Source organism: Hemicordylus capensis, chromosome 5 (assembly GCF_027244095.1).
Source record: "Hemicordylus capensis ecotype Gifberg chromosome 5, rHemCap1.1.pri, whole genome shotgun sequence".
NCBI lineage: Eukaryota > Metazoa > Chordata > Lepidosauria > Squamata > Cordylidae > Hemicordylus > Hemicordylus capensis.
In genome coordinates this window covers 219,915,127-219,939,095 of record NC_069661.1, presented here as the reverse complement: position 1 = coordinate 219,939,095, position 23,969 = coordinate 219,915,127, and the positions used below count along the sequence as shown (strand labels likewise).

At 47.3% G+C, this 23,969-nt stretch overlaps 1 protein-coding gene across 3 annotated transcripts in view; it reads left to right on the top strand.

Annotated features, from left to right (window-relative positions):
• The first annotated feature begins 15,963 nt into the window (after nucleotides 1-15,963).
• The window catches only part of CSF2RB (colony stimulating factor 2 receptor subunit beta), a 41,741-nt gene continuing 33,735 nt past the window's right edge, over nucleotides 15,964-23,969 (top strand). Inside the window, exons 1-3 of one of the 3 annotated variants that reach the window (XM_053251668.1) lie at nucleotides 15,964-16,203; nucleotides 18,468-18,656; nucleotides 23,018-23,147. In XM_053251668.1, coding sequence (XP_053107643.1) covers nucleotides 18,596-18,656; nucleotides 23,018-23,147 — 191 coding nt within the window. In that variant the 5' untranslated portion in view covers nucleotides 15,964-16,203; nucleotides 18,468-18,595. The remainder of the gene's footprint in view (nucleotides 16,204-18,467; nucleotides 18,657-23,017; nucleotides 23,148-23,969) is intronic. The other 2 variants (XM_053251667.1, XM_053251670.1) reach the window with 2 other exon arrangements.

Below are 23,969 nucleotides of genomic sequence, written 5' to 3'. Positions count from 1 at the left end.
CTGCAGCATTCTCTAGCAAACAGAGCCATTCATTTGCAAATAGAGGAGCAATGAAAACTGCAGGCTACAAGCCTGGTTACCATGACTACAAGCCTGGTTACATGACTACAGAGTAAACACAGGGCTTAATAATGGTGACAAACAAAGAGATGATAAGAAACAAAGACTGCATGGTCACTTTAAAAGACAAAACAAAGACAGCCACTCTGAGAAGCAGAGAAAAGGCAATGCTCCTTTACCCAAATCCAAAAACTATAATATAGGACTGAATACAGACAAAAAGCAAGTTTTTATTGTGGATTCTGGTGCCAACAAAACAATCCTCAATACTGCTGACTGGTTTATTGAATTAGACAGAAATTACAAATCAGCAGTCAGTATTGCTGATGGCAAAGAGTCAATCACAGAAGGAAGAGGAATTGCTAAAATGCCCTGCAAGGGACCAGATAATGAATCCAAGAGGTTTTAATAAGTGATGCATTCTTAGTACCAGAAATGCAAACCAATTAATTTCAGTTGGGCATGGACTTAAGAGAGGATGCAAGGTGATTTTTGAGAATGAAGCATGTTATATTTCCAAAGAGGATGAATTGATTATGACTGCTCATATGCGTGATGATGGACTTTTTCAATTAGACTGGGTTACTGCACAAGCAAATATAGCAGGCATATGCCAACACAGAAACGGTGATCTCTTATGGCACCAAAGTACAGGCCATAGAAAATTAACTGTTAAAGCTGATCTTCAAATGAAAGAATTAATCATAGACTTTAATGTAGATGTATGTGAAGAAATGGCCAGCAGATGTCAGTGTTGCATACTTAATAAAGGAGTAATGATGAATTTCCCTGCAAGGAGAAATGTAGAGTCAAAGGAAATTTTGGAACTAGTGCACTCTGACCTTTGTGGTCCATTGCAACCAAGCATGGCTGAGAATCAATGCATACTGACCTTTATTGATTATTTCTCCAGATTTTGCTAAGTATATGCTTTGAAAGAGAAAAGTCAAGTGTTTGAGAAATTATAAAAATACGTTGCAGTAGTGAATAACAAATTGGGAAGAAAACCCCAGTGTTTGAGGTCAGATAATGGAGGGGAATACCTGTCAAGCCAGATGAGAGAATTTATGAAGTCAAATGGAATTTTATGTCAAGCTGTTCCCACATATACGCCTCAGCCTCATGGCATAGCAGAGAGAAAGAATCGCTCTCTATTGGAAATGATCAGATGTCTGCTGTATGATGCTGATTTAGCAGACAAGTTCTGGGGAGAAGCAGTGATGACTGCAAACTGCTTGCAAAACAGGTTGCCAACCAAGGCAATAGATAAAACCCCATTTGAACTATTGCATGGGAGAAAACCTCCCCTAAATCATATCAGAGTGTTTGGATCAAAAGCTTGCACATATGTGCCATAGGTGAAAAGGACCAAACTCAGTTGCAGATGTGAACTGGGAGTGTTAGTTGGATATGGAAGGAACAGGTTGGAGGGTTTGACTTTCAGTCCCTCTGACCTGCCTGGACTTTAATATCTGGCCCCCTCAAGGCTGCATTCTATCTCTCAGCCAAAATGAGGGGTTGCCTGCCAGCTTGCTGCTGTCTCCCAGCCGTGAGGTTCCAGCTGGCTGCCTTCCAGGATTGCCAGGACTACCTGATTTGGAACACCTGTTGCTTGCTAGCTCAGCGTAACTTGTGAGAGGAGGCGCTGCTGGGTGGCTGAGGCACATACATCTCTGGAAGGCATGCCTGAGGCGTGGCCGGTGGTCCGCCTGTAGGCGGCTGGGCCTTTGGGGTGGGACTGAGGGCTGGGCGGGGGGGAGAGGTTTGGGCTAGAGCAGGCCTGCTCAACTTAGGCCCCCCAGCTGTTTTTGGACTACAACTCCCATAATTCTCAGCCACAGCAGCCAATAGCCAGGAATTATGGGAATTGTAGGCCAACATCTGCAGGAGGGCCGAAGTTGAGCAGGCCTGGGCTAGAGGCTGTTGGTTTTTATTGTACTGAGTTGTGCCAGGCCTGTTTCAGATATGTGTTTGGGCTCTCTTGAGTGGGATGGTGCAGGGGGTGCGTCCGGCAGTTCTGGGGTGGCTATTGCTGTAGTGGTGGGGAATAGAAGAATTGCAGGAGAAGGGAAATCAGTAATTTAGTAACTGTTTCCACTTCCAACTGCTTTGTCAACTCTCAGGCCTTGGGGAGCGGCTCCAACTACCCATAGAGTCTGGCCTTGCTCCTCTGCAATGCCAGGTCAGTTCAGAATAAGACCGAAATCATCCATGACTTGATCATGGATGAGGGAGCTGACCTGGCTTGTATAACTAAGACTTGATTGGGGGAGGCGAGTGGCCCAGTGTGGTCTCAGCTTCTCCCTCCAGGTTACTCCGTCATGGAGCAGGCATGGAGAAGTGGGCAGGGGGTGGGGTGGGGTGGGGTGGGGGGGTGGAGTGGTTGTAGTCCATAAGAATATTATCTCCCTTACCAGGGCCCCTGTGAAAGAGCCCCTGGTGGCGCAGTGGTAAAACTGCTGCCCTGTAACCAGAAGGTTACAAGTTCGATCCTGACCAGGGGCTCAAGGTTGACTCAGCCTTCCATCCTTCCGAGGTCGGTAAAATGAGTACCCAGAATGTTGGGGGCAATATGCTAAATCATTGTAAACCGCTTAGAGAGCTCCGGCTATAGAGTGGTATATAAATGTAAGTGCTATTGCTATTGCTATTGCTAAACAGTTGACTTACATTGAGTGTGTATTTCTGAGGCTGGGAACTAGGGATAGACTGGGGATTCTGTTGGTGTATTGTCCACCCCGCCGCCCAACTGACTCCCTAACTGAGCTGACGGAGCTGGTCGTGGAGCTGGTGTTGCAGTCTCCAAGGCTTCTGGTGCTGGGGGACTTCAATATCCATTTTGGGGCTGGCTTGTCTGGTGCAGCTCAGGAGTTCATAGTGGCCATGACAACTATAGTCCTATCCCAACTAGTTTCTGAACCAACTCATATTGTCAGCCACACTCTATTTGGTATTTTGTTCAGATCAGGGGGGTGTTCCGTGAGTGGGGGATCTGGTGGTTTCCCCATTGTCATGGATGGACCACTACCTGGTTAAGGTTGGTTTCACAGCCACGACCCACCCCTGTAGAGGTGATGGACCTATTAGGATGGTCCCATGGTATACCAAGGAGCTGCGAGGGTTGAAGTGGTTGGGTAGGCGACTGGAATGCAAGTGGAGGAGAACACAGCTCAAATTTGGCAGGATGCTACATAGGACCCATTTGAAGGCTTATGCAGTAGTGGTGCATGCTGCAAAAAAGAGATTTCGATCAGCCCACATTGCATCTGCAGATTCGTGTTCAGAAGAACTATCCCGGGTCGTGAGGAGTTTAATTTCTGCTCCTTATGCTTCAAAACAGTTCCCAGAGATGTTCTGCTGTGATGCTTTTAATGGGTTCTCTGCAGATAAAATCTCCTGTATTTGGGCCAACTTCGACTCCACTATTTCTGCAGGGTCTATGAAGGAGGTGTCCAGTGATCCCTCTTGCAGTGTTTGGTTGGATCAGTTTCAATCTGCGACTCCTGAGGATGCGGACAAGCTGCTTGGGGCGGTGCGACCTACCACTTGTTTTTTGGATCCTTGCCTGACTTGGCTGCTTCTATGTAGCAGGGGGATTGTTGAAGGTGGCCTAGTTAATATCATAAATGCATCACTGAGGGAGGGTAAGATGCCTCCATGTTTGAAGGAGGCAATGGTTAAGCCTCTCCTTAAGAAGCCTTCACTGGATTCCTTAGCAATAGATAGTTATAGACCAATCTCCCTTGGTTGGGCAAGGTGATTGAGAGGGTGGTGACCAACCAGCTCCAGGTGGTATTGGAGGAAACTGATTATCTAGACCCATTTCAAACTGGCTTTAGAGCAGGCTATGGGGTTGAGACAGCCTTGGTCGGCCTGATGGATGACCTCTACTGGAGAATCAGCGGAGGGAGTGTGACTCTGTTGGTTCTTTTGGATCTCTCGGCAGCATTTGATACCATTGACCATGGTATCATTCTGAATCACCTGGGGGAGTTGGGGATAGGGGGCACTGCTTTGCAGTGATTTGGCTCCTATCTCTCTCGGGTAGATTCCAGATGGTGGAGCTTGTTGACAGTTGCTCCTCAAAACAGGAGCTGTAATATGGAGTCCCTGAGGGCTCCATTCTGTCACCAATGCTTTTTAATGTCTACATGAAACCTCTGGGTGAGGTCATTAGGGGTGTGCATTGAACCGGCTGGCCCAGTTCGGTTCGAGTCCGGACTGGACTCGAACTGGACTAGGCCAGTTTGGCTGGTTTGGTTCAGTCCAGTTGGGGGGGTTGCGAACATTTTTTTAAAAAAATTAACTTGCCCTCTTCGAGGGAGTTGTTGGAGGCAGCAGGGGGGTCTGTGGAGGTTCCCCCTTCCCCCGCCAGCCTCCCTTTTTGCTGCCTTTCCCCTCTGGTGTGGCAGCCATTTTGGAGGCCACCATGCCTGCAGTTAGCCTCTGCATGACCCTCTATGTGGCCTCTTTGAACGGGCTGAAGAAGTGGCCAAATGGCTCCCCCCCCGCTGCCTCCAACAACACCCCCAAAGGCGGTGATTTCTTAAATTTTTTTTTTTTTTAAAAAAAATCTGCCACCCCCCCGAACAGTCGGGGGGTGTTGGTCTGGGGTTGGACAGAACAGGGGATGGTTCAGTTCAACCCCGAACTGTTGAACTGAACAGGTTCGACGTTGAACACGTTCGACGTCAAACCTGTTTGCACATCCCTAGAGGTCATCAGGAGGTTTGGTGCTGGTTGTTATCAGTATGCTGATGACACCCAAATCTACTTCTCCTTTTCATCTGCATCATCAGGAAATGGTGTTCATTCCCTAAATGCCTGCCTACAGACATTAATGGGCTGGATGAGGGGTAACAAAATGAGCTGAATCCAAGCAAGACGGAAGTGCTCATTGTAGGAGCTCAGAATCTGAGGGATGAGTTAGATCTCCCTGTGCTTGATGGGGTTACACTCCCCCAGAAGGACAAGGTGCACAGCTTGGGAGTACTCCTGGATCCAGGCCTCAGTTTGGTATCTCAGGTGGAGGCTATGGCCAGGAGTGCATTCTATCAGCTTCAGCTGATTTGACATGGATGATTTGGCATCCATTCCTTGAGGACCACAACCTCAAAACAGTGGTGCACCAGCTAGTAACCTCCAGGCTTGACTACTGCAATGTGCTCTATGTGGGGCTACCTTTGTACGTAGTTCGGAAACTTCAGTTAGTTCAAAATACAGAAGCCAAATTGGTCTCTGGGGCAACCTGGAAAGACCATATTATGCCGGTTTTGAAACAGCTACACTGGCTGCCGGGGCGGAATGGGACTGCCGGCGGCCTGTGTGTGGCCATGGCAGCCACCCCGCTGACCCCGCCCCTGTGTCTGACATCTGATGTGGGGCTAGCCATGTCCCCCGCGTCTGACGTCAGACGCAGGGGTCATGGTCTGACTCCCGAACAGAGCCTTGAGGTGCGGCCCCTTCAGGAGCTACTTAGCCATGCGGCCCCTTCAGGAGCTACTTAGGCAGCTCTTCCTGCCATACAAAAGGTTGTTTGGAAAAACAAAATGGCCACCGTGCATGTGCAAATGACCTCTGCGAGGCCTTGGGCCATGCCAGGCCTCACAGAGGCCATTTATGCATACGCAGTGGTGGACAAAATGGCCACCGCCGCTTACTACAGAGGCCCGAATGGGCCAAAAATGATCAGATTCCCAGGCCTCTGCGGTGATTTCAGAGGCCGGTGGGGGGTAGGGGAACCCTTGCCCCCCCACAGCATACAGGAAGCCCCCAGAAGGGGCTAAAAGTACTTTTATATTCATTAAAATTAAAAAAAAATCTCTGAACTGTCCGGACCTGAATCAGACTGGGGGGGGTGGGTTTCGATAGGGGCCGGACCGGACTTGGCCAGTCTGGTTCAAGTCCGGTCTGGACTCGAACCGAACCATGCCAGCCGGTTCCGTGCACACCCCTACCCATTACATGGTAAGAAATAGAAAAGTTGCTAACTGATGAAGCTGAAAAATGGAGAAAAGCAGCAATGGAAGAAATTGATTCCTTGCACAAAAATGAGACTTGGAGACTGTGGAACTACCCACAGGAAGAAAGACTGTGGCATGCAAATGGATCTTCAAAGTCAATCAGAATGCAGAAGGGGATGTACAACACTACAAAGCCAAACTAGTAGCTAAAGAATACTTCCAAATCTATGGTCAGGACTATGATGAACCTTTTGCAACAGTTGTAAAACACACTTCAGTTAGAACTTTGCTCAGCATGGCAGCAGTATTGATGAAACTGCCTCAAGGGTGTTTCGTTGGCACCTCAAGTTTGGGCATACGTGGGGCATTTAGCTCAAAAGTGGAGACACAATCAGTTTTAATTTGTGCAAGCATATGAACTCAAGAAAATCAGCTTGAGAGAGAGGTTTTAATTAACAAAAAGGAGTTTATTGAAAGAAATATAAATTACTAGGTGGTCCTAATGTAAAACAATGCAAATATGTTTAAAAATAGACTATTGTAAGGCACATTTAGCTTAAAGTTCCAAATTATGTGTAAATTCCCAGGCAGGCTAGAGAGATACTTTAAGACAGAAGGGGAAGATTTCCGAAATAAGAGAAAGGGATAGGTTTAGCCCTGAAGAAGCTGGGCAAGAGGCTATATCACCTGTCCTGAAGAGGAGAACACCAAGGTGGTCTACTGGAGTTTCTTGTTGTAGTCTGATGGGGTCCCGAGTGAGAGGCACTGAAATGTTTCTCAGTGGGAATCCCAGGTGTAATTAATACATGAGGAAGCACACTAGGTCATGGAGTTAGAGATACCTATATCCCAAAATGTGCCTTGAGGGCACTTTTCTTTTGTCATACCTTGCTGAATAGGATAGCCCATTCAGCCTTCTTTGGAATGCATTGTGTCTGGTCCTTCCTGAGCAAGAAGGTGTATGAATTGCCAATTGTATTCAAGGCTGATTGTGAGGGCAATTGGAGTGTGTAGGTAAGTCCAGAGCATCCTGTGCTGGGGAGGGCATCCCAATCGTTCTTTCAAGAGTTCCAGTGGGCACATCTTCAAACTTACATCACTGATTCATCCCTAATGTAATGGAGTCTGCTGTCTTATCTGCCTTCTCTTCCTGGCCTGAGTGTTTCATGAACAACAGGTGTTATCTCCCTTGCAAGAGGAAGAGGGGAGTTTAGATTTTATTCCAAGTCCTAAATGATCTTGAATGCCAGACACTCGCAGTAGCTAGTTCTGGAGTCTGCTTAGCCAGGGCCCCCTTACAGAAGAGGGAGTGTGGATCTAATCCCCTTTCCAATTTATGGGGCTTGCAGCCAAATCTAGGGGTGACCAGTCCACTGCCAACTAAGCGCCTTGTCCCCATGTGTAACATAGATTGGGCTAGGGTCACACAGAGAGCCTATGTCACTGTTGTAATTAAAGAGGGGCAGATGGGTAGAAATGGGATTTTCCTTGCCATTTTTTTTAATAGCCCAATCCAAAACTAGTATGTTGATAAGTAGGCCTGTGCACAAACATAAAAGTCGGGATTGGGTCCAACCCGATCTGATCTGACCCTTCAAATGTCAGTTCATGGTCCTTTGGAACCCCAAATGTTCAGTACTCCCAAATATTTGGGTCAGGGTTGGAGTTGGACAAACCTGGAGGGGGAAATTAAAGTAACAGCAGATACTCCCTGTAAATCCAGAAGAAAAGTTTTCTCACACAACTGAATCTCAGGGGAAGTGATGTAGCATCAGAGAATTGCAGGAGAAACCCAGAAATTGACCACTTGTGAGTTAAAAATGGGCTAAAAACTTGTTTTTAAAAGGGATATTTATGCACCGGCAGGCAGGCAGAGAGAGCAGAAAATGGGGCTTTCCTCCAAGCTGTGATTGCTTTAAAAAAAAGAACTGATTCTTGATTCTTGATTCTTGCTGCCATCTGGAGCTCTGGAAAGCTCTGGGTTTTTGTTTGTTTTTTGGTTGTTGTTGTTAAAGGGGCCAGATGGAGAGGTCCATTCTGAACTGGGCTGGCCAAGTTTGATTTCGGGCTCTCTCTAAACTCCACCAATCCAACTTTGCACAGTCCTATTGAGAAGTAACACTCCTTTCAAAGAAACTTGGGATTGCACAACCCTATAATACTACTATTATGCTGAGAAATAACATTCACTTCAAATAAACTTCAGGCTGCTTCAGACATGATTTGCCATCATGGAACAAGTGTGCAATCATAGATCTGCTGACAGCTGCCTGCCTAGTAAGATTGTGGGAGTCAGCCTTCAAATAAAAGGGAAGTTGCTTACAGTCCATGGCGAAAGAAGTGAAATTCTGCAGTCTGTAATGTCATGCAAGCTGCCTCTGCATGATACTAAGATGCCCGGTTTCTTTTAAAGAGGTAAATAGCAATGGGTAGGTGGAGGCCTTAGAGCAAAAAAGAGAGAGAGAGGAAAAAAAGGTCATTATGACCTCACTCTTCCTGCCCAGATTTTGAAATTGTCCAACATCAGACAGCTAAACCTACCTCAAGTTCGTTTATGCACACACTTCAGGGAGGGACTATTTCCTGGAAGGTTTGCTAGAAGAAGAAACAGATTCTGTAGCAAGTTATGCAAACACAGACCTCCCTACTTTCATCATAAACATTTCTTAGAATCGCTTTCTGAAATCATCCTACGCACCAACCTCAATCAGACATAACCAGGAGTGGCCCACAATATTGTGGCACCTGAATGAGGCACCAAATGTGCCTTTTCCCACGACCTGGTGGCAGTCAGCCCCCTTTGAAATCCCTTGTAAGCTTTGAAAGGGGTGCAGGGTGTGGGGAGGAGGAAGGTTTGCCAGCAGCCTTCCCTTCTCTCCTTGTGCTTGTTTGTGTGTGCGTGCGCGCACACACTTTGCATCCGGGAGAGCCGGATAGTATCAGTTTGAACCATGACAAGGAAAGTGGGAAGCCCTTTCCACCAAAATCACTTTCCTGTTCCCTCACTTAAAAATAATTTTTAAAAGGAGGATCGTGATTCGGTGGAGGAGAGGATAAGCCCTCACCGTTCAAAGAAAAATAGACATAGGAAAAACTGTGCTTGACAGTAAGGGTCACTTTGCATCTGCTTTTTAAGATATTCTGCAGGAAGTTTTTCTCACGAGGCTTTTATTTATTTATTTATTTTTATTTATTTATCAGATTTGTACACCGCCCCAAACTTTCATCTCTGGGCGGTTAACAATAGCATAAAACAAGTTTAAAACATATACAAAAAACTAAAAACAATTTAACAATTTAAAAATAAACCAGAAATTAAAACCTAAAAAAAATTAGAAAGCTGAGAAAGCTTAGGCGAAAAGATGAGGTTCCAAGTGTCTTTTGAAAATTCCCAGAGATCGAGAGGCTTGTATCTCAGCAGGGAGTGCATTCCACAATCTCAGGGCAGCGATCGAGAAGGCCCGTCTCTGTGTAGCCATCAAACGGGTTGGCGGTAACTGGAGACGGACCTCCTCAGATGACCTCAATGGGCGGTGGGGCTCATAATGAAGAAGACGCTCTCTTAGATACCCAGGGCCTAAGCCATTTAGGGCTTTGTAAGTTATAACTAGCACTTTGTATTTTGTCCAGAAACCTATTAACAGCCAGTGTAGCTCCATCAGTAAAGGAGTAACGTGGTCTCTCCGAGATGACCCAGAGACCAACCTGGTTGCCGCATTCTGAACCAACTGAAGTTTCCGTACTACGTACAAAGGCAGCCCCGCGTAGAGCTCATTACAGAAGTCAAGTCTGGAGGTTACCAACAGATGTACTACTGTTTTGAGATCATTGATCTCGAGAAACGGGCGCAGCTGGTATATCAGCCGGAGCTGATAGAAAGCACCCCTGGCCACCGCCTCAACCTGAGAAACCAGGGAGAGTGTGAATCCAGAAGTACTCCAAGACTGCGAACTGTTCCTTTTGGGGAAGTGTGACCCCCATCTAGAACAGGTAGATCAAAATCGTCTCTAGAGTTCTGACCCCACACAATAAGTGCCTCCATCTTATCTGGATTCAGCTTCAGTTTATTCTCCCTCATCCAGCCCATTACTGCTTTCAGGCAGGCATTTAGGGAGGATATGCCAGCTCTTGAAGAAGTTGACATGAAGAAGTAGATCTAGGTGTCATCAGCCTACTGGTAACACCCAGCTCCAAATTCCCTGATGATCTCTTCCAGCGGTTTCATGTAGATGTTAAAAACCATTGGAGAAAGTACGGAGCCTTGAGGGACACCATTCAGATTTCAGATTTCAAAGAGCAACAATCTCCAGTCGACACCATCTGGAATATATCTGAGAGGTAGGAGCGGAACCACTGTAAAACAGTGCATCCCACCCGCAACACCCCAGACATTCCAGAAGGATACTATGGTCGATAGTATCGAAAGCCGCCGAGAGGTCCAAAAGGACCAACAGAGTCACACTTCCTCTGTCAATTCCCAACTGGAGATCATCCATCAGGCCGGCCAAGGCAGTCTCCACCCCATAGCCCTCCTGAAAAGCCCTTTAACTCTCTTTTAAAGACCTTTAACTCTTATTTCCTACAGAATGGAGGGGGTGCATTCACATATCGGCCAGATTTACCCTGAAGTCCCTGCGAGTTATTGGGGAACAATTCACACAAAATTTGGATTTTTCACAGTGCGTTAGAATGTAGCCCGATTTATATCCAGGGTAAAAAAAAAATCCACTATTTGTGTCGGGTCTTTGGGGACAATTTCGAGTTCAAAGTAAAGCTTCCCAGTAAACTCATGGTAAAGCCTGCTGTGTGTAAAAGTCCCAGCGAAGCCTATATCCTTTACAGACATACATAAATGTCAGGACATCTCTCCCCCACCACACACACCTTTATATCCACCATGAACATTTTGCAGTCATAATTTGGTGGCGATTGTGTCACCTATTATTAATGACATCACATGCACTCTCTACAATTTAGAAAGATAGAATGCTGCCTTTTACCGAGTTGGACTATGGTTCCATCTAGCTCAGCATTGTCTACACCAGGCCTGCTCAACTTTGGCTCCCCAGCTGTTTTTGGACTACAATTCCCATAACCCCTAGCCAGAGTGGCCAGTAGCCAGAGACTGTGGGAGTTGTAGGCCAAATCTGCAGGAGGGCCAAAGTTGAGCAGCCCTGGTCTAAATTGACTGGCAGCACCTACTCCAAGGCTTCAGGCAGGGGCCTTTCCCAGTCCTACCTGGAGATTCCAGGAATCAAACCCAGAGCTGCACTAACCCCTGGACCTTGGGGACCCGGTCCGGTCCTCTAAGGTCCCGGGGGGGGGGCTCCAAATGGCCGCGGGGCCTTGGCAGCCACCCCACACCCGCCCCACTGAACCTCCAGTTGTTGTTTTTTTTAAAAACATTCCCCTCCTCCTTACTCGGGGCTTGTCATGATCTCAACTGCGCAAGCGCGCCTTGCCCTTTGTTAAAGACACTGGCCTGAACGGACGTGGCCAGTGTCCCTCTGGTCTCTCTGCTGCCAAGGGAGGGGGGGTGAAGGGAGAAGGACTGCTCCACACACACCCCACAGGCAACCTTCAGCCGTGGTAAGGGGGAAAACGTTTTTTTAAAACCCAGAGTTTTGGCGGGGTGGGCCCCCCAAAGGAGGTTTTGGGAGCCCTTGTGTGTGTGTGTGGGGGGGCTTGTGCACATGGGAGGGCTCATGGCTGGGGGAGCTGGGCTGTCTGGGCACCCAAATCATCTTGGTGTGCTCCTGATCAAACCTGGGACCTTCTTCATGCAGCAGATGCTTTACCACTGAACTATGGCCCCAAGGGGCCATGTCTTGCAGTAGAGAGTACTCACATGTCATCACCCACCCAAATGCAAACCAGATCAGACCCTGCTTAGCAAAAAGGACAATTCATGCTCACTGCTGCAAGACCAGCTGTCTTCTCCCGACTATGACTGTGTTTGTCAAACAGCATGTACACACAACCATCTCAGCAGTGACGGGGATGTGCTGGGATGGGGGAGATGCATGTTTCATCTCAGTAGCTGGGACAGGGGTGTGCATGTCTTTTTAAGTGCACTTCACTAGCCCTAGCAAAATGATTGTCACGTTGCTCCCTTTGCCTTGCTTTCTTTTAAACCCATAAAGAAATTTATAGCTGCTAAGCCCTGTTCTAAATTGTAGCGTTGGTTTTAGTTTAACTTGAACATTGAAGTAACTTTATGGTATGCTGAGTTTTCCCTTTTTATGACAGTTTTTATGTTATGCCATGGGATGTTATGCCATAGTATGACCAGTGGTCACCACAATAAGATGATTGCTTACTTATACAGGCAAATTGCAATTGGAATGAGGGTTCTTTTCAACAGAAATGCACCCTCGAAAAAAGATGCCTATAAACATGCACTGCAGTGAACTGGTTTCCTACTTATAAATAAGCTAAGTGTGTGCTGGATCAAGGACTGTGTGCACTTTTCCTATGAGGATTTTATTTATTAATTCCACAGCGCCATCAAGTGTGCTAGGCACTTTAGAAGGAACTCCGGTGGAAGACAAGGTCTCTTTCCCAGCCATTTTTAGGTTATGGAAGAGGAGAGTTTTTGCAGCTTGAATAACCTTTGGCCAGCATTGATGCCAGCATGAGTGTGCTGAAACCTCTTTCTCCTAATTGCAAAAGCACTGGCACTTATAAGCCATGCAAATTTAATTCCACAACCAATTAGCATTTCTTTCTGGCACGGACACAGGCAAGGCTTTCTACTTTCTACTGACTAGAAATTGAAGGAGCGGATGTATTCTTTTAAAGCTAAATAAAGAATTCAATCAAACCTACTCAAAATATTAGAAAAAGAAGATGTGAATGGAGACAAATAACAGTTAGGTGTCATCAAGTTTCAAATCCACCACTCTGCATTTGAAATATATGAACTCTCTACCAAACACACACAATATGAACATATACCTCTGCCTCCTATTAAATCAGAGCATTGGTGCATTTCTTTATTTTTAAAAATAGATACCCCACACTTCCTCCAAGGAACCCAGAGTGGTGTACATGGTTATGTTTATCCTCACAACAACCCTGTGAGGTAGGTTAGGCTGAGAGATAAGTGACTGGCCGAGAGTTACCCAGTGAGTTTCATGGCTGAATGGGGATTTGAACTCGGGTCTCTCCAGTTCTCATCTAACCACCTCACCATGCTGTGATTAGCCCAGGGTTGTGTCCTCTGGCTGGCAACAAGCAAGGGCCTTTTCTGGCTGACTCTCAAGCAAGAGTCTTTTTGAACCCTGCTACTTGAGAACATAAGAACAGCCCTGCTGGAGCAGGTCCAAGACCTATCTAGTCCAACATCCTGTTTCACACAGTGGCCCACCACATGTCTCTGGGAAGCCCACAGGGAAGAGGTGAGGGCATGCCTTCTCTCTTGCTATTGCTCCCCTGCAACTAGTATTCAGAGGCCTCGTGCCTCTGAGGCTGGAGGTGGCCCATAGACACTGACACTGAGATCCTGCAACTGACTGAAACTTGGAAATTCTGCACACAAAGCATGTGTTCTGCTACTGAGCTACGATCCCTCCCCAAATATATGTCATGAACAACCTTTGTCACTGCCTTGGAATGTTTGTTTAAGAGGACGAGCCTCCTTCCTAGACTGGAAATTCCCTGCCTCTCATTGGTCCAGGGGTTTGCCTTTATAACCTATGCTACCAAAAGTATTAATTCAAAATGGTTCTTTTTAGATAAGTCTTCAGCAGGAGGGGGTCCTTGGTCCATATGGAGTGCTGCTCTTACACTAACTGGTTTTGCAGTGTTTTACTATATTATTTCCGTGGTATTTTAATTGCTATTTTTATTGTATTTTATCAATGTCAAACTGATTTTGAATTAGTACATCACTCTGAACACAGTTTTTGCAGAAAAGCAGTATAGAAATGTAACAAACAAACAAACAAACAAATGCTCCGGTGAACAACAGGCCATACAAATTAGTTAGGATGGACATATATCATTTATATTTCTTTTCATTAACATGTTTTGCTTTAAACCCTGAAATTATTTTGTCTGTACTCTTATCCCTTTATCGAAGTAAAGCCATTTAAAGCAAAATGCTTCCGTTTGCTTAGGCCAAGGGCTCTCAGGCTTGGGTCTCAAAATGTTGTTGGACTACAACTCCCATCATCCCCAGCCACAACTGGTTATTGTGGGAGTTGTACTCCAACATCTGAAGAACCAAATTTGAGAAGCCCTGGCTTAGAATCTTCCTTCCAACATGCCGGGTGGCTGAAGTGGAAAAGACGAATGTTACAACTTAGACATTTTTACCTATGAATGGATAAAGGGGAAATGGGGTGGCAATATGAGCCTCATCTCTCGCCATAGTGCAACCAGGAGGCAGAATTTTAAGGACATCTGTTATGCTGCTGACATGACAGCTCCAGGGGTCATCCAGGTCAGGCACCAGCCCAGGGCCCCAAGTCCCATCAGAGGGCCCACCCAGCTAACCCTTGAAGCCCTAGTACTCACCTGTGAGTGTGTGTGTGTGGGTGGGGGGGTTAGCCTTGTCATCGAACTCTTGGCTCATGCCACTACTGCCTTTTCTTGCCACCACCTGCCTTTTTCTGCCACCCCCACCCCACAGATGGGAGAGTCCCCTAGTGGTCGCTGCTTCATCATTGGGCCTCTGGGAGATGCTCCCATTTGCTGATCGGCGTACCAGGAGAAGGCCGCAGCAGTGTGAGCATCTTGGCTGAGGGACCATTGCTTTCTTTTGTACTCCCCATCTGCAAATGTGCGTCATCCTTTTCCCTCTGGCTGCCCCTAACTTCCATGCATTGATTGGTGCTTCTGACAGGGCCTGCACATCGACAAACTATACTGATGATGATGATGATGACTGATGACCTTCCTTGTGAAGTTGCAGGCTACAGATGGCTACATGCATACAGCTTCAACTCACACAAGCTCTGTACGGAGCTCTGGGAATCAATGCATGGAGGTTGAGAAGGCAGGTGAGATCTTGTTCTCAGTGGCGCACCTAGGGCAAAAAGGAGTCCGGACTTGAAGGGCTTTGGAGCCCCCCACCACCACTGCGAGGCTCCCGTGGCTACCTCTACTGCTGCTCCTGTTGCCAGGGGGAGTGCTCCATATGATCAGGCAGCCTCCCCAGAGCCCCGCTGCTGTGCCGCTTCCCCACGCACGCCCGGCTGATATTTGCCATACTCACTGCTGGGGGGCAGGGCAGAGCGGTGAGGAGCATTGCATGCCTGTGAAATCACAGGCCTGTGACACTTGATTACCCACTGCACAGGTGCGCCTGCCGACAGACCGACCAACCACTGCATCTGCAGCCTGCCACTGCTGCTGCCGCCACTGGGAGGAGAAGCCTGCTCTGCTTGGCTGCTCACGCCCACCCCCCAGCTGTGAGGATGACAAATAATGGCAGGGCAGTGGCAGGTGCAGGGCAGTGGCAAGGTGGATGTGGGGAAGCGGTGCAGACAGCAGCATGAAGAGGGGTGAAATCCTGAGAGTTATGGGGCATATTGGATATTTCAAATTTGCCCTAAAACCCAATGCAAAAAGTGGAATTTTTTACCCCAGACATAAACCAAACTAAGCTTCAATGAGCAATGAAAAACCCAGGTCATGTATGGAGTGCTCCCCCACAGCTCAAGGGACTTTGATGTAAATGTGGACAATATATGAGTGCACACCTGCCCATCCAAAGAAAAATCACCATCTGGCAGGGCTCCAGCATGGGGCACTCACATCTTTAGCATGTGGGAAGGAATGAGGCCGGTCAGAAAGATCATCTAAACTAGCTGAGGCTGATGGGAAGGAAGGAGATGCACTTCCCAGCTGTGTGACAAATATTATTGCACAGATAAAACGAAAACAAAAGGACTTCCCTCTTTGTCAGAAGTGAAGATAAACAGATATTCTTGAGAAAAGGGAGCTGGGGAGAGACATGAATAAATTCATACGCCATGGAAGCTGATCATTCTCGAAGGTATATGCCCACTCTCTGGCACTAAATTAATTAATGAAAGGGGTTGGGGTTTTTTTGAGAGTTTAGAAGTGGGGGATTCCTGGACCCCTGGAATGTCTTCAGCTGGCATCAAAGGAGGACTGGGATATTTCAACTATTTGCTGGCTCCAGAAGAGTCCATTACATCTCTTGGTTCAGGTAAGGAAATTATTGTCATGGAAAATTAAACGACAGGGTCAGTGAGATTTTTGTTATGCTTGTTCCTCAGGTGACTCACTATCTCAGCATTAGTATAGGAGATCATATCGAAGAGGATGAAATGACTCCCCATCTGCAGACTCTCTGAAAAAGCAGCTAGCCCTGCACATAGCAGCACCCCAGGCCTTTCCGCCCTGTGGAGCAGTGGGGCACTTGTCCTGGGTACCAGGTCTTCAATATCTTCTATAATATAAAGCTACTTGGGCCTCACTGACTGACTCATTAACTGATATAAAACTCACACACTGAACCACAAAAGTTAGAAATGTGCTCTTTTCGCAGGTAGGCTCCAGACCTCACTCCAGACCTCACTCAAAAGAATCAAAAATTCAGGAAAAATTCATTACTTTCCCAGAAAATCGGGAAAAGCTCTCCCATTGGAAAGCATAGGGAATGAGACCTCACAGAGACAGAAAAAAAGACTAGAGTCACAGAGAGATAAAAAGTGCTTCCAAACTGTAAGTCCTCACTGACACACTCACTGGAGCTATTCTGACGATTGATGAAAACTGGGCTAGGGGAGCCCAGCCCGGTTTTCAGTGACTGTTGTAACCAATCACTGGTCGCAGGTGAGCCTGACAACTCTTCCTCTTAAACATGGTTAATGGAGCAAGTGATCTGTTAACCTTGTTTTTCTGCTCGTGTGTCAGACGTGGCTGCTGGCACACTCGGGGTGGTGGGGGAGGGGGACCCCAGGAATGCACCGCATGGCAGCGCTCTCCTTCTCCCAATCCCCGAACCTCCTGACGGAGTCTTGGCCAGGTGCAGGAGCTCCTGACTGGAGCAGCCGCTCGTCTGGGCGGCTGACCCGGCCACCCAGCAACGAGCAGCTGTTCATGTACAGGGCACGAACCTTCCTGGCACTTCACAAGCCACCCTCCTCCAGCATCACAGCCCCAATTCAATTTGACCACCACAGATGCTTGTGAGGAAAGAAAAGGAGGACACTGAGAGATCTGATCACAGATCTCCCACATCATATCGAGTTTGGTCCTGAGTGATCAAGGAGTTTCACCCACTGAGCAAAACTTAAGGAAATTCCTCAGAGAGCAAATGTCATGAGAAGGAGTCCCTGATTTACTCAGCAGAGTTGTCTTGTCTCTTTTCACTTCTCTATTTAAAAGGCAAAGGAGTTGTATGACTTGGAGAGAAACAGTTTTCTATAGGTTATACAAACAAGTATGCAGGAATGGTGATCTTCCCTGTAATTTCTGCTGACCTTACTGGAAACAAAAAATGAGAGAGGGCTCTTAGTTGCCTCGCTGTCATTTTTAATAGGCCCAATGAATTTCAGATTAAACAATATTTATCAGGGCACTTTCACAACTTAATTAGGAGTCTAAAGCCAACTAGCCTCATGATAACTCTGCTACTATGGTGTCCCCTCTCATTTTTTTGGTGGTATCTTCACCCTTCTGCTTCTCTTTCCCTTGACCTTACAGGAAGCCCTTTTTAAAAAGAAAAGTGGGAGAAGTTTGAGGCAATGGTTTTCAAGAACTGTTCTTGAAGTTCTGCTCATTAGAATTTTGGTGGGATTCTTAGTGAGAAGTTTGGCAAAGGCAAATGACGTTTTCCAACAACTTGCCTAACACTGAACTGAGTCTCACGATCAGTGAGACCCGGTTTCAGGAGCTCAGCGGGGAGAGAGGGCTAAGCCCGCTCTCCCCGCACACAAGCAGGGCGAGAGCCCTTGGTGGCCGGATTGGCCGCCCACACGATTGCCGGCTCCGTGATGGAGGGCAATTGGCCCCCGCAAGCTCCAGCAAGCCCTGTGCGAGCACGTAGGGCAAGCTGGCGAGAACCCCGGAGCCGGGAGGCAGCTTTTAGCCCGCTCTTCCTGCTCAGCTCCTGAAACCGGATCTCAGTCTTCCTTGGCAAAAAGTTTTCAGTTCACCCAAGGTGATGGTGAGATCAAATCAGCCTGATGAATGCCCCTCATGGAATGGTTACACATGTCCCAGAATCCTCTGCAACAAATGACATTTCTGAGGCAGATGTTCAGAAGTCTCTTTCTTGGCAAGCAAGTTGGTGTGGAAATTGTTTCTTAAAGGAATAAAATGTGAAAACTAGGGCTCTAGGTGGGGAGAAAATACTAGGTAAACCATCATCATATACCCGCTATTGGTGGTTTAAAAATGTAACAAATACATACATAAAAATAAATAGGTTGGCCTTTCTTTCAAAGAACATCTCTATTCCTACAGTTCAGCTGCTGACCCAGGAAGAGCTGCAAAGTGAGTAGTCACCAGGAAGGTGGCCGCTGGCACTCAACACAAGGAATTCTCTCCTGCCACAAGACAATTATTCTGCGGAAAAGAGAGGCCGGAAGACCATGAAGTTCTGCAGCATCCTCCTTATTTTGAGACTCACCTTTTATAGCGCTGTAGCTCGAAGTGGGTTTTGCATTAATTGCATTATTTTTTTAATTTTCTCTGCCTTTTCTCTCTGTTTCCCTTTCCCCCTCCTTCAGTTGCTTTCAAGTTCTTTCCAGTGTTTCTCTCCTTGGTTTCTCTTCTCACCCAAGACTGGCACAATGAAAATGAGACCTGCTGCAAAATATTGCTGCAGTGTTCCCTGTAACAGGGATCTCCAGATGTTGTTGACTACACCTCTCACAATCCCCAGTTGCAATGGCCTCTGGCTGGGGATGATGGGAGTTGTAGTCCACATCATCTGAGAATCCCTCTTACAGGAAACACTGATTGCAGGGCAGTGTTCTCTCTAACAAGGATCCCCAGATGTTGTTGACTACAACTCCCAGAATCCCCAGCGGCAATGGTTTTGCTTGGGGGTTCTGGGAGTTGTAGTCAACAACATCTGGGAATCCCTGTTAGAGGGAACACTGTTGCAAGGTATCCGTTCCACCCTCTAACAGGGAGCTCCTGTTTGGGGTTCTAGCCTTCCTGGAACAGGAGCCTTACACTGCCATTCAGCCCATGTGGCTGCTTGGGAGTTAATGATTTTGCGGTGGGGGTGGGGGACATGGAGAGAAAAGGGACATTTTAATTGCCTACTTGCACAGCCCCCACCCTGCTGTCCTATACAATGCTAGATGGTCAGGCTTGGCCCCTGCTGCTACTGGCCAAATGTAAGTGGTTTATTGCCATATATAGCTTTCGACTGATACTGTCAATGTAATGGATGACATCCTGGCTAAATCGCTCAGGAATAGCCCCAACTGAATAGGAAATTAATTGGGGCTAACAGGGGAGACAGGGCATGACCGACTGAAATCAAGCCTCTTGGAAGGAAGTTGAAATTGAAAAAGGAAATGGAGAAAGAGAAAGAGAAGGGAGGGAAGGAATGAGAAAGAACAGTTTATACTTAGCAGAAAAACCTCAGAAGGGGAGGGGTGAGTCTCTGGCTGGAGATCTGGATGCCACACCACTATAAGACCTTCGTGATGACCAGAGGTGCACCTAGGTAATTTTGGAACCTGGACGAGACCTAAAGGCCTTTGGAGCCCCACCCCCTGCAAATTAAGCATCATCATGCTCCACTGGGCAACCACGTCACCCAGGACAGTCTAAAGAGGATTTGGGGGGCTGTAGAGGCCCTGGACTTTGGCCCGGAAGTCCAGGGGTAAGAGCACCTCTGGTGATGTCTAGAGGACTTTGAAGGCTGCTGGGCCTGGGTGGAATGCCACCCTAATCTGGGCAGTCCCATCGCATCTCAGTGCTGCCTAGTGGGTACCTGGTGGTTCCAAGTAGGGCTTGAGGCCAGAGCGTGTCATGAACTGGGTTTAGGGAGCATGGTAGGACACACATACTGGTATTCAGCTGGGAGACACCACAGAGACTTTAGTCAGAGTGTCTACCAGCAAGCAGGGGTGGATTAATAGGAACATAGGAAACTGCCATATACTGAGTCAGACCATTGGTCTATCTAGCTCAGTATTGTCTTCACAGACTGGCAGTGGCTTCTCCAAGGTTGCAGGCAGGAATCTCTCTCAGCCCTATCTTGGAGATGCTGCCATGGAGGGAACTTGAAACCTTCTGCTCTTCCCAGAGCGGCTTCATCCCCTGAGGGGAATATCTTGCAGTGCTCACACATCAAGTCTCCCATTCATATGCAACCAGGGCAGACCCTGCTTAGCTATGGGGACAAGTCATGCTTGCTACCACAAGACCAGCTCTCCTCTCCAGCTCTCCTCTGCTCATAGGCAGCCAAAGATTTGCCGCCTCAGAGACAAGAGGAAGGGGGCTTGGAGAGGTGAGGGAAACTTATTGCTGTCTTTTATCATTAAAAATGCCTCTGTGTAGCAGCGAAGGCTCCACCTGCCTCCTAAACCATCACAGGAGGTGAGGTCGGGCACTGGAGGACGGTGGCGAAAGAGGTCCTCCCTCAAGTCCGGCTTACTCACAAATGAGACAGAGTGGGCAATGTTGGGCCTCTGCGCAGGTATGTGCGTGCGCAGAAGCCCGAAATTGCCCGATCTGTCTCATTTGCAAGTAAGCCGGGCTTGAGGGAGGGCCTCTTTCGCCACCATCCTCCAGTGCCTCCTGTGATGGTTTAGGAGGCAGTTGGAGCTTCCGCCACTACACAGCGGCATTTTAAAAGGTTTTTTTTTTAAAGAAAAAATATATAAAGTTTCCCCCCAAGATGCTGCTCCCCAAGATTTGCTACCGTAGGTGGCTGCCTGTACTGCCTATGTGGTGATCCCCCATTGCCAGCAAGCCCAAGCTTGAAAGCACACAGGGTTTGTGGAGACTTGGGCTAAAACCAGTGCTCCCTCTAACAATGATGCCCAGATGTTGTCGACTACAACTCCCAGAATCCCTAGCTGCAATGGCTTTTGCTTGGGGGTTATGGGAGTTGTAGTCAACAACATCTGGGAATCCCTATTAGAGGGAACACTTGCTAAAACAAAGGCAAGGGAGCTGCTGAAGGAGGAATTCGCAGTCACAAAAGGCAATAACAAAAGTATGTTAATATGTGGTATTAAGGGTCATGGAATGGGAGAGGTAGTACCTTATTTATCTGAATCCAAGGCTAGGTCCCCACTACTGCCCACCAAGATCTTTGATGTTAGAAGGGGGAGGGGACTCTTAGATTCAGAGTCCTCTTCCTTTTGGGTAAATACAGGCATAACCTGTATTAAACTTTCATTTTCCAAGGGGGCCATCTTCTATTCAGGTAAATATCTTGTAAGGACACAAAGGAGAAAGGGCTTAAAGCAGAATTTAAGCTCTGCTCTAAATGACCTCCTTGCTTGCCCAAAGTAGAGGCTAAAATCCAAGATGGTGGAGAGGAGATACTTTGGCAGCAATTTTAGATTGATAAGTGATTGATGGGGTGACTTAAGAAAACAATGTCAGCAGAACAAAGCAAGATGAGAAATGTCTCATTGCATTTCCATCTTAAAAAACAACAACACAAAACAGCCACATGGCCCCTTGATTTGGATCACAGCATACTGGATAAGGGTTAAAACATTATTCTGTACCATTTTTCTGCTGAAAATAAGCCCCCTAAACTGCTATTTATCATATATGGTCTTCCCAGGGCAAAGAACAGAAATGGAGACGGGGTGCAGCCACCAGTGGGTGAACAGGTTCACCCAGGAACCCAGGCTGCCTCCTCTCAGGGGCCACGCCTCGCGGTCCCGACATGCCGCCCGCGTCTGATGTCAGATGCAGGGGGTGCTGGTTTAGCTCCCGAGTGGGGTCGCATGGCCCCGTTCAGGAGTTAAATGGCTGGCGCTGCATTGTGGCCAGGAGTGGCTCTTTCCTGCCTTTAATGCTGTGCTGGCCCCATTCTAGCTCCTGAATAGGGCCACGGGGTCACATTAGAGAGCTGGACAGCCAACGCTGCATTTGCAGCATGGCCAGAAGCGGCTCTCCCCTGCCTTTAAGGCAGGGAAGAGCTGCTCCTGGCCATGCTGCAATTCCAGCGCCGGCCTGGCTCTAACTCCCGATTGGGGCCGCACAGCCCCGTTTGGGAGCCAGACCACGCCCACTGCGTCTGACATCTGACACAGGGGCAGACGCAGGGGTGGGGGTGGGGTGAGAGGGGCCGCCGTGGCAGCCGGGCATGGGGGGCACTCGCGGTCTGACTCCGCCATTGGACGGGGAGGATTTTCATCAGGAAAATGGTGCAGGGGAAATGGGTTAATGCCTCTTTCCCTGAGCCACATATCCAGTCCAGATTAAGGGGCCATTTTGTCCCTATGGGTTTTGTTTGTTTGTTTGTTTTTAAATGTTCAAAAACAGAGAAATGCAGTGATGATGCATTTCATGATTAGGAGATTGAAGTAGACTCCAATCCTGTGCCTACTTACTTGGAAGTAAATCCCATTGAATATAGTAGGATTTACTTCTGAGTAAGCATGCAAAGGCTTGTACCGCATAGCTAGAATGCTATGCATATGCAGAGGGGAAAGTCCCATTCAATTCAGTGGAGCCTGCTTCCTAAACAGGTTTTGGATTGGGCTGCAGGTAGTTTAGTTTTATGGATGGGGGATGGACTTGAAGGAGATTGGAGGGTGGCTTGATATCCAAGTTTGTACATATATCTGAAGAAAAAGCACTAAAAGTTACTCAAGGAGACTTATTTTCTCTCCACTATCCTCAAGATTATGAGACTGAGACCAAAGAATATATACTTTCCTTAAATCTGTGAGCAACATGCAAGAGATTTAAGGATTTATTATTCATTAACCCTTTATTCCCCACCTTTTGCTCTTCCCCTACAAGATGCTGTTTAATATGTATCTATTATGTAACTCCTGAGGAAAATTTTCTGTTGTATTCAGAGAGCCCACTGATGCAAACCCTCCACTGTTTCAATGACTACACATCATATACCGCCTGTACTTGGTTGGAAAGCAGGGATGCATGGAACCTGATCAAGATGACACTTTTTCATAAAGACAATTATGATTTGTGAGTACCACACCACTTCCTCATTGTTGAGTAATGTGAAGGAATGCTGGAGACCACTAACATTTAACAGCGTACTTCCTTATTAACTTTATGTTGCCAGGATTCCAGGACAGAGAACGCCATCCTATTCCAGAGCCAAATAAGTATTTTATTAATTTCCTAACACATATATCCAAATTAAAACCCAGCGCCCTCCCCACATACATTCCACCGCCCTCCCAGTGCCCCCACTCCAGTCCTGGACCACTGTGCGTGCCTAAGGCTGCTATCAGACAAAGGACTCTTTTCATGGCTAACCATCTAACAACAGCACTAACCATCTACAACAGGGGTGGCCAAACAGAGGTTCTCCAACTGGTGTCGGGCTACAACTCCCATCACCCCCCAGCCTTGATTTATTGTGGCTGGGGATGATGGGCTTTATAGTCTGACAACAGCCGGTTAGGACCGGACCTGCTCCACAATCCCTGCTCTACAATCATATGCTTTTCCCTGAATAAGGGAAGTGTGTGGAGCTGAAGAGAAACTAAAGGTGCTGCCACTCAGGGCATATGTCCTGCAAGGTACCTGTTTTATACCCATTTAATTACCATGACTTTCCCCCCAGGGATCCTAAAAACTGTAGTTTGGTGAGGAGGCAGGGAATATCTGTTAGAGAACCAGTGTTCCCTCTAACGCAGGGTTTCTCAACGTGTGGGTCCCCAGATGTAATTGGACTTCAACTCCCATAATTCCCAACCAAAGGCCACTGGGGCTGGGGATTATGGGAGTTAAAGTCCAATAACATCTGGGGACCCACACGTTGAGAAACCCTGCTCTAAC